Source organism: Uranotaenia lowii, chromosome 3 (assembly GCF_029784155.1).
Source record: "Uranotaenia lowii strain MFRU-FL chromosome 3, ASM2978415v1, whole genome shotgun sequence".
In the NCBI taxonomy this organism is placed as follows: Eukaryota; Metazoa; Arthropoda; class Insecta; order Diptera; family Culicidae; genus Uranotaenia; species Uranotaenia lowii.
In genome coordinates, this window is record NC_073693.1 from 207,869,179 (window position 1) to 207,884,702 (window position 15,524).

Consider the following 15,524-nt stretch of genomic DNA (forward strand, 5'->3'; position numbering starts at 1 on the left):
TCCCATTTTTATCTAGTTGATTGGTCAATCGCGCCTCTCGTAATTTGAAATGGAGTTTCTCTTGATTAGAAACGATGATTCGTGATGCTTTGAAATGTGCTACACTCCTAGTCATTTGAATTTTCCCATTTCCGTTCTGAGAAAGCACAGCAAATTAAAGATAGATGGTTTTCTTTTCTATAAAGTCCAAAAGTCAAATTAATCAGCATTATAACTAGTGGTAATGTGACTTTAATCAAGTTACGTTTACACAGGGTGACAATAAAGTTCCTGTTGGAACAGCTTCTTATAAACTCAAATAGAATTTTTATACAGTTTTAAGCAGTTTGACAGTGTATTGGATCTCATTTCAGTGGTCTAGTTCATGTATGAATTATACTCCAAAATCCAAGCATCAGAACAATTGCAGATTCGCAAATCCCGCAAAATCAAAAATATCAATCTGCATCTATTCAGTTAAAAATATATAGGTATTGTGAACTCGAACAACTTAATCTTCAATTAACTGTCAATTAAGAAAACCTTATTGCTAGAATCTATCACATGAAACATGAAACAACGAAAATGATCAGCCTAATTGAACCTTCAACCGTTTTACAAAAAAAAACACCCACATCCAATAATGATCCTAACTTTGGTCAAAAGAGATGAGACAAATTGAGTCGCTTTTCTTTCCACTCAGTTCCTATAAAAACAGTACGTTATCACTGTTCAATCATCATTCAGCAGTGATTTCTTGTTCAGTCTACACCGTGGAAAGGCAAACATGAAGGTGAGTTCATTGTGTTTCTTTTTAACCTTAAGCCAAGCTTGGTTTATAATTTACTATCAATTTATGATTTTCGGCAGGCGTTCATCGTACTCTCTGTGGCATTGGCCATTATTGTTAGCTGTGGGGCAGTCGACAACAGCCAGAAGGAAAAACGAGGCATCTGGGAGGAAAGCTACGAAAATCACGAGCAGCGACACTATAACCCATATGAAGACGACAACAGCCAGTTGCATCACTTCTCAACTCATCAGTACAAGGAATATGAACATGATAACCAGAACCAGTATTATCAGCATCAGGATCTGAGCAACGATTGGGAAGCTAAGAAGGAAATCAAGCACATCATCACCAAGAAAGTCCCAATTCCATATCCAGTTGAGGTCGAGAAACGCATTCCAGTCGAAGTGAAGGTCCCATACCCAGTGGAAACTGAGAAGAAGGTCCCAGTTGTCGTCGAAAAGAAGGTCCCAGTGTACGTCGAGAAGAAGTACCCAGTCCATGTAGATCGCCCAGTTCCCTATCCGGTGAAGGTTGAGGTCCCAGTCTACAAGAAAGAGTACGTTGAGGTCCCTAAGCCATACGCAGTTCATGTTGAGAAGCCTTATCCAGTGTATGTAGACAAGAAAATCTACGTAGAGAAACCAGTTCCAGTCACCGTTTACATCAAGAAGCAGGAGAAGAAGCCTTTCTGGGGTTGAGCACTGCGTGAGAAAACATTTGTGACTGAAGACTGAATCTGCGTAGAATGTTACTGCTGAATGTTGTTAAAATAAATGTTATTTAAAAAATTACGAATGCTTTAGCTGTAAAAGGCTTTCGTTTTGCCTCAAAAACTCGAAAGAATATTCGGCTGAATATGCGTTTCACCGAATAGTCGAAAAATACCTTTTATTTTTTCCTCTTAATGCCCCTCAAATTCATTTGTCGGATATTTCAAATACGATATGTAATGAATAAGATGCTCGATCGGATAATTTTCAGATTGTTATAACTTTCTAAAAGGACCAACATTTGTTTACACCTTCGTATGACCAATTTTCGGCCGTCTTTTCAAATTTTTACCTCCCCCAATATTCTCATATAGTTACTAAATGACCATTTTCATTCAGAATCTTCAAAATTATGGAAAATCGGGCTTATTTTAAAAAATCATGGGAAAACTAGCGCTTATCAGGTTTTCAGGCTAAGCCTAAAAAAATCAGGTACTTTCCAAAGAGGAATATCGGTTCTTTATTTGATTAAGCAAGTTAAGGGGAGGAGGTAGCAATGGGCGGCTCAAGGGCCCACAAGGAAGAAAAATTATCAACATTACTTTAAACAAGTAATTGAAGTTCTAGAAATCAAAAAAAGGAAATCGAATCTAGGGATCGAAATCAAAAGGTAAACTATAACATCTAAGGGGGCCCTGTGAGTAGGGGAGGAGCGGGCTATATGCGCCTATTAAGCAGAACAGTGATTTAATCAAATATCACATCGAATATGTGTACAAAAACAATATACACGTGTGCAGGCATCTGTTTTCTATACATTGGAGTAATTTTTATGTTAAAATTTTCTTCTGTTTTCAAGAAAACGATTTTATTGTAAGTGTTGTCTAAAATGCCAAACCTTGAGGTTTGCGGCTAAATGCGCCTATTTATGTTTTGAACAAAATTTCTGTTTCTAGGCAATATTTCCGTATAATTTCATTGACACTGCTAGAAAGTAATAATTTCCGTACGATAAAGCAGAAGTTTTAAAAAAATCTCTGTATATTATAATTTAATGGAATAAAACAATAGTTAGGGTTGCTATACTATGGAGGCAGTTCATCCATGAGGAAAACTTTATCAAATCTGTTTTTAGATCTTCAATTCTCTCTTAAGATGTCATTCAGAGCTTAGATTTGAAGGTACAATGATAAAAATCATTTATTTATTCTATTTAACCTGTTATTTTAGGATGGAAGCATTTTACAAACATGATGGGGGCATACAAAAACACTCTATTATTCCACTATATAATCAGTATTAAACCTCCACAAAAGCTGAAATATGTTTTATTTCTTAAGTTCATTTCAGTAAGAAACAAAAACCATCCTTGTTTTTGTTTTAAGCTTCTTAACGTATAATTTTTCATAGTCGAAATATTACATCAAAATGTATCAAAACCTTGTATGATTTTTTAAATTTTTTATAGTTTGTAAATTCATAAAATTCTTTCTTGCCTCATGTTCTAAGCGTATCACCCTCAAACAGCATTGGTCAGATAAGCTGTCTAGTCAGCCATTTCCTCAAACAGCCGTAGGGTCATTTAACCCGATAGGCCCATTTAGGAAACCTTTCCCCTAGGTATTGATAAGTTTCACTCTAAAATATCTTAAGGGGTACCCTAGAGTAAGCATAACATGATTTTTACCGCATTTATGCGGCTGAGCAAATTAAGACAATTTTTTTATCGAAACCCGACAAAATCTAGGCATTTGATTAGGAACTTTTTCGAAACAAAAACCGAACAAATCGAAGCAGAATCTAGCAGTTAGAAAATCCATAAGAAAGTTAGGACAAACACCTCAAATTTTAATTTTTTTTTATCGAAACACGTCAGCAGCGTTTAAACTGTTTTTTTTTAATCACCTAAATAAACACAATTTAGATAAGACTTGCTTATAAAATGGCTCAATTTAAATTTTATATTTTTGTGAATTGATCCTGCCGCCTTCTCAGTTTGTTATTATCGCGTTCGTTACACATCGATGGATCCGTTTCTGAGTTGAAGGGAGCTTATCTGAGCGATCACATACCAACTCTTTGTTCGTTGGCACAGCAAGTTTCCACTAGTTGGGCGAATAGTGTTTGGCCTACAAATGTGTGGTGGTAGATGCAACTCTATCTGGGTCTACCACTTCATAGTAGTTGGCCCATGCCGAACAAAAATTATGTCATGTGATGATAATGCGTCTTATAAATTCTAACCGCTCATTTTCACCATCTTTTATTTCTTCTAACTTTCTATCCGTCTATAAAAAAAATCATAATCTTCAAATGTTGTTACTAAAAAGGACATCACTTTTCCACCGATAAGGCCGATAAATTAAGTAACAAGCATAAAATTACGGCGAATCTTTTCATACAATTAAAATTCTTTTTTTTCCATTTTGTTCTTAACTCAGAATCAATAAGTTTATTGAATTGCTTACTTTACCTGATTAATGCATACTTTACGAATAGGACATTGAAAAATCCACATTATAGTTTATTTCATAAAAATGATAAAAACAAATAACCATTAGTTAAAATGCCCTTTCATGTCCGTAATGATTTACTGACCTCGTTTGCATATATTTTTGTAAGGTTTCGGATATTTTTGCTGTTAAGGCCGCAATTAAGGAATTTCCCGGAAATTTTCTAATCGTCAATGCAAATTTGTATTGAGTAAAGAATGTTTCCAGAGGTTTTGAAAGGGCAGCAGCTGATTCTGCTGCCCAAACCAGGAAAGCCGTTGGGGAACCCATCGGCATACAGGCCAATAAACCTACTGGATACGGTTCGAAGGGTTCTGGAAAAGGATCTTGAATCGTATCCAGCGGTACATCGAGGGCGAAGGCGAATAATCCAACAATCAATTCGGATTTCGAAGAGAGCGATGCACAGTCTGTCTTCGAAACGGCTGATAAAGCCAGACTCAAGAAGAGGGGATCATTTTTGTGCGGTAGGAACACTGGACGTGCGCAACGCCTTCAATAGTGTCAGCTAGACAGCGATTGCATCTTCGCTTATAAAAATGAGTATATCGAAATATCTCTGCAAATTAGTAGAAAGCCATTTCCAGAACCGCAAGCTACAATAAGGCTATGATCATTTAGTATCCGGGCACTTTGTTTTGGTGATAGCTGCGTTAATAGAGCTCGGATATGCAAAAATTTAGTAGCGTTGTGTTGGTTATAAAAAGGACTATCTTGATTATTTTTGATAGATTTTTAAGTTCACGTTTGTATGAGATATTTACTATGCAAAAAGACACGATAAAAATAATTTTGCACAAATTTACTCCTTTTGCGCATTTTGTGCCTCGAAAATTCTTCATTGTTGACTCGAGAGCTCATGAACTGTTGATTTTTTCTGATTTTTTTTTCGTACCAAATGGTTATTAAGTATAAGGAGCCACTCTAGGATCCACACGAAGTTCAAATCAACTATCGGAGTGCAACTTTTGATCTTAAATATGGTGAAAGGTTAAGGTTATTTGGGATAACTGAATGAAGACTCCCTACATAATGCAAAAAATCCATTTCCGGCAGAGGCAAAAAGTTTTGCCTGACTAGTAGACACCAAGTAAATAACTAATAATGATCAGATCCAAAGATCGCAATCTGTGCATCTGGTTTTTACGCAATATGACAGATGTGTTCTGATGCACAAAAAAATGTATGTTAAAATCGGATTTAAGAAATCAATTTCTTCGAGACACCAACTCATGAAATGGTTCCAACCAGATTCCAATTGCTTTTTTCAGGTGAGTTTGTGTAAAATATCATGATTTTGCAAAGGTTTTGGTTCTATGGTAAAAAAAATAAATCAAAACACGACTGAAAAAAGTGTGCAAAGATAAAAAAGAGATTTTATGAAAAAGTTAGAGTATTTCTTGAAATCATTGATAAATAGTTTTTTTTATATTTTTAGTTTAAATGTCATATTAACAACTTCATTTCCTCCATAGAAAGTTTTTCGATCAAATGAATAGTTTTTAAAATACACACGTTTGTAACTGCCCGGATACTAAATGATCATAGCCTTACATGACAAGCGAAGGATTTCAGGAAATGGATGTTTCAGTTGGAGATTGAGCCTGCCAGAGGGAGTAAAATTAGAAATCGTCCAGCTAAGAGCTTCAGAGGCTGTAGAAGCGGTAGAGAGCTGGATGCACTCCAAGAGTTTGCAGTTGGCTCACCACAAAACCGGGATGGTCCTGATATCAAACCTGATTTAACTGCAAACAGGCAGGATTACAGTTGGATCATGCACTATCGAATCAAAGCGCAAGCTTAAATATTTGGGTGTGATGATTGACGACCAGCTCAGCTTTAAAAACCATGTTGAGTATGTGTGCAAGAAGGCGGCAACAGCAACGGCCGCACTTACGAGGATAATGGCGAACAACTCGGGGATCCGAAGTAACCAGAGGAGGATAATTTCAAGTGTGGTTTCGTCAATCCTTCAATATGGAAGGGCGGCCTGGACTTTTCGTTCAATAACGTCCACAAACTCCCAATAGAATTCATTTTGGAGCAGGGGATGGCCACATAATTGGTTTGTCCCATATAGAACGAAAGAAAGCTTATTTGTATAAAAAAAAATCAACGGATCACATATTGATCCGAATGATAACTTAATCCAAAATAACTTATCAAAAATTAAAATCCACTCGACACAGTTCTGGACAAGTCTAATATTCTCCTTGGGAACACATTTCTCGAAACGTCAAAGTCGAAATGCGCAGAAAAACGATTAAAAGTTTTTAATATTCCGACAAAAGCGCTGTTGGCCCCATAATTTTTCAGACGAATGGGAACGTAGAGCTGCAAATGCTGGTTTCTTAATCCTCGGGGTCGTACACTGAGAGGGACAGCCTCCAGCAGCGTGGGAGAGTCTATTCTCGACGTCAGCAGGTCAGCCACAACCAGAGCTCGGGTAGCGTTCCTACGAACTTGAAGTGTGTCCAAGTCTATGAGGCGGCAACGATTTTCGTAGCTTGGCAGACGAAACGGATCGTGCCAATTCAAGTGACGTAGGGCATACCGCAGAAAGCGCCGCTGGATAGCCTCGATTCGTTCAGCTCCGTTCTGATAGACGGGGCACCAGACAGCTGATGCGTACTCGAGAATGGAACGAACTATGCAGCAATAAAGACTTTTAAGGCAGTACACGCCTTTGAAGTCTTTGGCCATGCGAAACAGGAATCCAAGGATTCTAGAAGCTTTGTCAACAACATAGTTCGTGTGAGTCTCAAAAACTCCTAGATCGTTGGTGTGTTCTACCCTGGTGATGGTTTCGCTTCCAAGGATGTACTCCGCACGAAGAGTGTGCCGCTTACGGGAAAATGATATAACCAAGCATTTGCTGCGGTTCAACGGCAGGCAGTTAATGTCGCACCAGTGAGCAAATACGGAAAATTGCTGCTGTAAAAAGTCGATATCGTCTTGGTTGTTTATGGCGTGAAAAAGTTTCAGGTCATCAGCATAAGCAAGTTTTGTGCCTTCAAGGAGCGAGAGTGCGTCATTGAAGTAGATTACGAAAATTATCGGTCCTAAATGGCTTCCTTGGGGTACTCTTGAGGGGGCAGGGAATTGCCTGGAAAAGGATTCACCAATTCGAACGGATAATATCCGTCCCGTTAGATAACTCCGGAACCATCCAGTAGAGATCCACAAAATCCTAAGCGTCCGAGCTTTGCGATAGCAATATCATGGTTCACCTTGTCGAACGCAGCTGAGAGATCAGTGTAAATGGCGTCAGTTTGGGTCTTCCTGGCAAAGCAGTCCAAAGGTTTGAAGAACCTCTTAGCTGAATGAAACTATGATTTCAAAGTAGTCGATGATTCATTTGAACTCGGCCACAGTTTTTGAAAGACCCAAAAGCTAGTATTTCACTCGCTACTTGCTAGCATCCTCAGTGCATTATTGACTGAAGAAAGTGTATCATTTCCCTTCCATAAATTGTTCAAGCTAGGTAACTCTAAATTATTTGTAGGTAAAAAGAACCTCCGAATACTCGGCAAATATGCCGTTGTCAGTTGAAAGAAAAGAAAGAAAGCTGCGATTTTCTACGCTTTTTGGATTGGGTTATTATTTTTCTGAAGAATGTATTTGTCCTCCTGTCTCGTTTCAGCATGGATTCCTCGAGATTTTCGGTTTGGGCAGGAATCACCCGTGATGGCCGGACACCGCTGGTTTTTGTCCCTGAAGGTGTGAAGATCAACCAAAATACATATCGGGAACTAGTTCTACGGAATATCGTCGAACCGTGGCCATGTCAACATTTTGGTTCCAGGGATTGGGTTTTCCAACAGGACTCGGCGCCGGCTCACAAAGCAAAGAAAACCCAACTTTGGATTGCCCAAAATTTTCCAGGGTTCATTTCGAGCTCCGAGTGGCCGGCGAGTTCGCCAGACCTGAACCCTATGGACTACGCTGTTTGGAGTATGTTGGAGCCCGAAGTCTGCTCTAAGAAACATGAATGTGTGGAGGTCCTGAAGCGAAATCTCGTGGTAGCCTGGGATAAAAAACCACAATAACACCTGCGGGCCTCATACGACGCGTTTCTCGACCGTCTGCGGCGAGTGGTTAAACTCAAGGGCGAACAAGGCGAACTTCAACAGTGAATTTTGAAAAAGTAATTTGTTTTCAAAAGAAATTGAATGGATTTGAAATAAAAAGTTGTTGTTTTGATCAATTTATATGCTTATTTCAATGTAGCCCTTTAATTGCCGGACCCTGTATTCTCAAATTTTTTAAATGTTCTTAGCTAACTAAATAACAAAACTAAAGGTCGCTAATCTTTGTAATAGCGAAATTTTTCAACTGAAATCAACCTTCATTCGATTTAGAAAACATGAGTCCAATGATGTGGATAATGGTTCTTAATTTGATCAAAAGAGAAGACACAAATCGAACCGCTCTTTATCCGACTCAGTTCCTATTTAAGCCAACAGTTATCACAGTTCAATCATCATTCAGCAGTGATTTCTTGTTCAGTCTACACCGTGGAAAGGCAATCATGAAGGTGAGCACAAAGTTTTTCTTTTTAACCTTAAGACAAGCTTGGTTTATAATTATTAATTTATGATTTTCGGCAGGCGTTCATCGTACTCTCCGTGACTTTTGCCATTATTGCTAGCTGTGGGGCAGTCGACAACAGCCAGAAGGAAAAACGGGGTCTCTGGGAGGAAAGCTACGAAAACCACGAGCAGCGGCACTATAACCCATATGAAGACGACAACAGCCAGTTGCATCATTTCTCAACTCATCAGTATAAGGAATACGAACATGACAACAAGAACCAGTATTACCAGCATCAGGATCTGAGCAACCAGTGGGAAGCTAAGAAGGAAATCAAGCACATCATCACCAAGAAAGTCCCAGTTCCATACCCAGTTGAGGTCGAGAAACGCATCCCAGTCGAAGTGAAGGTCCCATACCCAGTAGAAACTGAGAAGAAGGTCCCAGTTGTCGTCGAAAAGAAGGTTCCAGTGTACGTCGAAAAGAAGTATCCGGTCCATGTAGATCGCCCAGTTCCCTATCCGGTGAAGGTTGAGGTCCCAGTCTACAAGAAGGAGTACGTTGAGGTCCCAAAGCCATACGCAGTTCATGTTGAGAAGCCTTATCCAGTGTATGTGGACAAGAAAATCTACGTAGAGAAACCAGTGCCGGTCACTGTTTACATCAAGAAGCACGAGAAGAAGCCTTTCTGGGGTTAAGCACTGCGTGAGAAAACATTTGTGACTGAAGACTGAATCTGCGTAGAATGTTACTGTTGAATGTTGTTAGAATAAATGTTATTTAAAAAATTACGAATGATTTAGCTGAAAATGCTTTTGTTTTTCCTCAAAAACTCGAAAGAATATTTGGCTGAGTATTCGTTCCACAAAATAGTCGAAAAATTTCTTCTATTTTCTCTCTTTATGGCCCTCATATTCTTTAGTTTCAACGTCTCAAGCCGTTATTTGGCTAAAATGATCGGCATGTGGCAGAGCTACGTCCCGAATGCAAAGAAGAGAGCTGGACTACATACATACAAGGTACGGAAAGTCCCAAACCGCGATACGCGTAAACAATTGACGGTTAAAACTTGGGCACGGAAGCTCTACGAGAAGATGCTGAGAAAATATGGCTGCTGTGTGATGAACGACAAAACGTACATAAAAGCCGATTTTAAGCAAACTCCGGGTTTGGAGTTATTCACCGGCAAGTGCAAGTTAGATGAGGACGACAAATTTAAGAAGAAGAAAATGTCGAAGATCGCCTCGTTTGGCAGGCCATCTGTTCTTGCAGACTGAGGATTGAGCCTTTCGTGACAAAGGGCATAGTAAATGGCGAGATCTGCAAATCCGAGTGCCTCGAGAAGTGCCTTTTGCTGTTCTTACAGCAACACCACGAAGCTCTGGAATTTTGGCATCATGCCACTATTCTTAAAGTGTCCTGGACTGATATGAGGCCAATTCTGTCCATTTTGTTCCAAAGGACACGAACACGCCAAACTGCCCGGTCCATTCACATCCGATTCTCATCCTTTTCCCATCAATGACAATAGAGGATGATGAAAAACAAACGGCCAATGCCAAATATTTCGGTAATCTGTGGTGGCAGTAAAGCTGTGACAATAAACTTTCATTTGCTAACCGACTCAGATGGTGCACTGGGTAAGATTTCGGACGGGTAAGCCAAGATGAGATGTTGCAGTGAGTTCGATTCTCAATATATATTTTTTGGGATGAGTTATCCAAAAGGATGAAAATCCCATAAAATGGTGTTCTTGATTCGCTTGAATGTAGTGGTCATGTATCATTTTGCTTGGAAGCTCGAGTCTTCATGTCAGTAGTGGTTTTCCAATCATATCATCTTTGGTACGGTACACTATTCAGCGCATTTTCGGCACAGAGATTTGCAAAGTTTGCATTAGATTTTAGCAACCTCTCCAATGGATGTAAATTAGAATAATGATATTTTGAATGGTTCCTGATAAAAATTAATTTTGGTATGAAACTGTTGAAAAAACTAAAGATACATTCCACGCGCTTGTACCGCTCAAGTTTATCCGTTCGCGTATCAAAAATTCTCAAAATTGTCTTTAATTTTGATAATTCAAATCACACAAAACCAACGGAAAAAAGAGAAACAAATTTTTTATACATGTTTTAGATGATTTTGAACATCAGTTTTTTTTTGTTGAAAAAAGTGGTGTTTTGACAACTTTTACAAAATCATAAACTTTAATATATGGATGATTTTTTTTGGAAATAATTTTGGTATGTTCAGAAGCCAAAATACACGGCTTCATTTGTAGAAAAAATAATTTGTTTATATCCAATGTAGTTGGTTTGAAAAGCGAATAAAAACAGTCGCAAATAAGTGAATTCACGTCACAAAAAGGGAAGTTTTTAATTTTACGAGAAAACTCTAACTTTTTTCGAAATAAAAAATAAAATTTTCTTTGAAAATAACCAGACGATTCTAAAACTCTAAAATTAATAGAAATCGGTTGGAATCTAGCTGAGTTACAACAGCGCGAATGAGTGAATTCACGTCACAAAATTTGATTTTTTGTTAAATTTTATATGAAAAATGTGCTCTGAAAGCTGTTTTGACCCTCCAGATGGTCGGATTTTTACAAATCGAGCATAATTAAGTTGATTTGAATTGATTTGATTTGAAAAGATTGAAAAAAATTTTTTTTTATGGTGATTCTTAAAATGAAGACAGTAGTAATTTTAACATATGATTCCTCAATATGTTGCTATTCAAGTGCCAATCAAAAGAAGGAAAAAGTTAGGTGCAGATATTGAAAATTTATTATTGCCCGTGAAATTTAAAAACACACTCTAATTCAACGCATAAAGTTTCTTCCAATTTAAACAAACGTCTTCACAACATTTCTAAAATTTTCGTAGTCAATCATAGCAGAAATCTTCAAAACTGTAAACAGTTTTGAAATGACGAAAAGTCGCTTGATGTGACGCAACGGAAGAAAAGGCCTTGTCTTGAAATCCAAAGTATTGGTTGCAAATCAAAGGTTAACTTTGTTGATACGGCGATTTGTACACAGTTTGTGTTTTTAAATTTTTACACCTTTTAGTTACTATATTAATTACCATCAATCCATCATGCCGGGTCTGATTCAACATTTGTATACCACAACACTGATATAATTTTGAATTTTATATAACGTAATCGAGTTATATTTTAAGGAATACAAAATGATTATGACATAATTTTTCACATCTTAAGCTAGTATTTTAAAGTTTTTGATTTTCATTCAAAATTTAGAAAACCCATCAATAAATGTACAAATTTGAACATTTATCGATGCCGTAAAAAACTTTACCCAGTATGACGGATTAGCCTAATGATATCACTTGCATACTCTCTACTGATTTAATGATTCATTTCTAACACTGTTGGTGTAGAAATATTTTTCGAACAATCATCAAATATATTTTAAATAAATATAAGATAATATATAAGATGAGATACAACTAAATGAAAATCAAAGTGACACCTTTTAAATCTCGTTTCCATATGCTCGAATTTGATTGCTTTGCATCACGCATTTGTCAACATTGAAATTTCATTCATCTACACATTTTTTTTTTTCATTTCAGCTAATAGAATTTTTTATAGTATTTTTTTACCCCTAAATGTATGCAATATTATGAAAAAGTGTAAAAATTAGTTTCAACAGAACCAGAAATACCTGCAATTGGTGATTTTATGTCTTATGGTTTCTATGGCATAAAAAATTCATTAAAAAAACTTTACATTCATCTACGTTTTATTACATTTTTCATTAAAATCAAAATTTGTTTTTCATTAAAATCAAAATCGCATGTTTTAAAATAATTAAAAATAACTGAAGAAACCAACAATTTGTCTGACTAGCCCAGTTTGATGTCCCACTAACCTTAAAACTTTTTATGCATAAAGAACGTGAGTTGTTTCGAAGCCAGTGAACTTGAAAAATGTTGCATGTTACCCCAGTTGACGGTATCATTTCTTCCAAATGATGACACGCAGAAAGGGGTAATGCATCAATTGCGATTTTAAAAGTTCAATAATCTAAGCATTATCGTATTTATTAATTATTTTAATTTCCGAGATTTGAAGAAATTGTCTCTTTCAACCATCATAAAAAAAATTACGGCTGCAGTCTTGTTATTTGAATTGAATTTTTATTGCATTTCATCCAATTAAACTCTCAACCGATAAACTCTGGTTTCTTCGATACGTCGTAAAAGTGGTTTACATAAAATTTTATAAAAAGGTCTTGTTTCTAATAAAATAGTTCCTGAAGTTAAAAATTATTGTTATTGTTGAGTTATGAACACCAAAATAAAATTCTTGAAATAATGATTTTTAAGCTTCTTTTCTACTGTTGATATTTTTGTTCAATAACTGGTACCTGTTCAAAAAGTAGGACATCTACCGTCAAACGGGGCATCATGCAACAGCAGGGTTCGATGCAACATTTGTGTACCACAACACTTCTTCAATTTTTATTTTAATAAAATGTAATAAAGTTAACATTACATGAAAACAAAATGATGACATAGTTTCTCACATTGTGAGATAGTTTTTTTTAAGGTTTTGATTCTTTTAATTTTTTTTTCAATTCGAGTAAGTTTTTACATTTTTCAATGCTGTAAAAAACTTTTGCCAGTCTGACGGAATGGCTGAATGATACAACCTACAAACTTTTAATTGCTATCATTATTCTATACCAACACTGTTCGTGTAAAAATATTTTTCCGACCATCACCTTATTTTTTTTTATAAATATTTTTTTATAATTCAGTGTCCAGTCTGGGTTAAAATGCATCAAGATAAAAATCAAAGATTCACCGTTTAAATTTAATTTCCATATGTTGGAATATGATTGTTTTTCCGAAATCCACAAGTTTGATAATTTCAAAGTTTCATCCATTAAATCATAAGTTTTTATTATTTCTGCTAGTAGATTTTTTTGTAGTTTTTCACCCCTAAATGTATGCAACACCCTTATGCTTTTTTGTCCATTAAACTTATTTGACAGAAAAATATGAAAATAATTCGAAAACACCCAAAAAGGAGGAAAAATACTGCAAATGGCGATTTATGCGTTATAACATCACAAATATATTAAAAAAAACTTAAAATTTTCCAACGTTTTCGTTTGATTTTTCATTAAAAACAAAGCTTGTTGCTCTTTTTCTTAAAAGAGTGAAAATCGCATGTTTTTGTAAAATTTGAAATAACTGATGAAACCAATAAGTTTTTGACTACGTCAAATTGATGTCCAATTTAGAAGTGTGTAATTGGAGATTGTAAATTTTAGAAGTGATCAAAGGATTCAGAATCGAATAACCAGAAATTGGCGCATTGGCAACTCATGCAAGGATACTTTTAATCCGTTTTAGAAACTCTTTCTATTGACTGACATACAAAAGTAGAATGAGATAACGAAAATTTTCGGCTCAAATGAACCTTCAACCGTTTTACAAAACATGTCTAAGTCCAATGATGTGGAAAATGCTACAATTATTTATCAAAAGAGAAGAGACAAATCGAAACGCTTTTGATCCGACTCAGTTCGTATTTAAGCAAACAGTTATCACAGTTCAATCATCATTCAGCAGTGATTTCTTGTTCAATCTACACCGTGGAAAGGCAAACATGAAGGTAAACGCCGTGTGTTTTTTTTAGACCTCAAGCTTGGTTTATAATTATTAATTTATGATTTTCGGTAGGCGTTCATCGTACTCTCCGTGGCTTTGGCCATTATTGCTAGCTGTGGGGCAGTCGACAACAGCCAGAAGGAAAAACGAGGCATCTGGGAGGAAAGTTACGAAAATCACGAGCAGCGTCACTATAACCCATATGAAGACGACAACAGCCAGTTGCATCACTTCTCAACTCATCAGTACAAGGAATACGAACATGATAACCAGAACCAGTATTACCAGCATCAGGATCTGAGCAACCAGTGGGAAACTAAGAAGGAATTCAAACACATCATCACCAAGAAAGTCCCGGTTCCATACCCAGTTGAGGTCGAGAAACGCATCCCAGTCGAAGTGAAGGTCCCATACCCAGTGGAAACTGAGAAGAAGGTCCCAGTTGTCGTCGAAAAGAAGGTCCCAGTGTACGTCGAGAAGAAGTATCCAGTCCATGTAGATCGCCCAGTTCCCTATCCGGTGAAGGTTGAGGTCCCAGTCTACAAGAAGGAGTACGTTGAGGTCCCAAAGCCATACGCAGTTCATGTTGAGAAGCCTTATCCAGTGTATGTGGACAAGAAGATCTACGTAGAGAAGCCAGTGCCAGTCACCGTTTACATCAAGAAGCACGAGAAGAAACCATTCTGGGGTTGAGCACTGCGTGAGAAAACATGTGTGACTAAAGACTGAATCTGCGTAGTGTGTTACTGCTGAATGTTGAAAATATAAAAACTATATGAAAAATTAAAAAAAAACAAGCTTTACGTTTTTTTCTTAAAAAATCAAAAAAAAAACCAGAGATTTATAAATTGTATGAAGTTTGTTTAATACTGATCGAGTGTTTCTCACTTAACCAGTCAACATTTACAAACTGAACACTAGCCAGAACTTGCGCTGGTTTTAAATTCTGATTAGCAACAAAATAGTAACAGTACAAAACGATAGGACACAATCCAAATCATCACGGGTCAAAGCAAGTTGCCGAGACGATCTTCTGATTTCTAGCTTTCATCCAAAATACACCGCCATCCACACTCTGGTGCTTCTGCTCAGCGAATTTGTCGTTTGCCAAAACCCAACCAAGCACAATAAAGAGTGAGAAAAGTGCACTCACTGCACTCCAACAACCCGGAAGGTGGGTTTTCCTGCAAGTTTTACAGTTCAGTTCACTAATCCTTTTCCGAGAGTTTCCCCCAAAAGCGCCCGGCCGGCCTCTCGATTCGACTAGCTCGTTGCCTTCTTCCTTGGAGTCGTTTTCGTATTCGTAGCATCGTCATCGCCATCGCTCATCGGCACCTCCACGGCATCT

At 37.0% G+C, this 15,524-nt stretch overlaps 2 protein-coding genes across 2 annotated transcripts; both read left to right on the forward strand.

Moving 5' to 3' along the window:
• The first annotated feature begins 733 nt into the window (after positions 1 to 733).
• Positions 734 to 1,523, forward strand: LOC129756036 (titin-like). Its single transcript, XM_055752788.1, has 2 exons — positions 734 to 772; positions 850 to 1,523. The coding sequence occupies exons 1-2, from the start codon at positions 767 to 769 to the stop codon at positions 1,468 to 1,470; spliced, it is 627 nt and encodes a 208-aa protein (XP_055608763.1). The 5' UTR covers positions 734 to 766; the 3' UTR covers positions 1,471 to 1,523.
• Positions 1,524 to 8,382: 6,859 nt separating this feature from the next.
• On the forward strand, positions 8,383 to 14,887 carry LOC129753036 (titin-like). Its single transcript, XM_055748829.1, has 4 exons — positions 8,383 to 8,532; positions 8,606 to 9,221; positions 14,110 to 14,180; positions 14,249 to 14,887. The coding sequence occupies exons 1-4, from the start codon at positions 8,383 to 8,385 to the stop codon at positions 14,867 to 14,869; spliced, it is 1,458 nt and encodes a 485-aa protein (XP_055604804.1). The 3' UTR covers positions 14,870 to 14,887.
• The last annotated feature ends 637 nt before the right edge of the window (positions 14,888 to 15,524 follow it).

Excerpts from the sequence above, each read along its gene's own strand:
- LOC129753036 (XM_055748829.1), top strand. The coding sequence starts at position 8,383 with ATGGTTCTTAATTTGATCAAAAGAGAAGACACAAATCGAACCGCTCTT. Across the intron at positions 8,533-8,605 it reads GTGGAAAGGCAATCATGAAG|GCGTTCATCGTACTCTCCGT; the intron begins GTGAGCACAAAG and ends GATTTTCGGCAG. Across the intron at positions 14,181-14,248 it reads GTGGAAAGGCAAACATGAAG|GCGTTCATCGTACTCTCCGT; the intron begins GTAAACGCCGTG and ends GATTTTCGGTAG.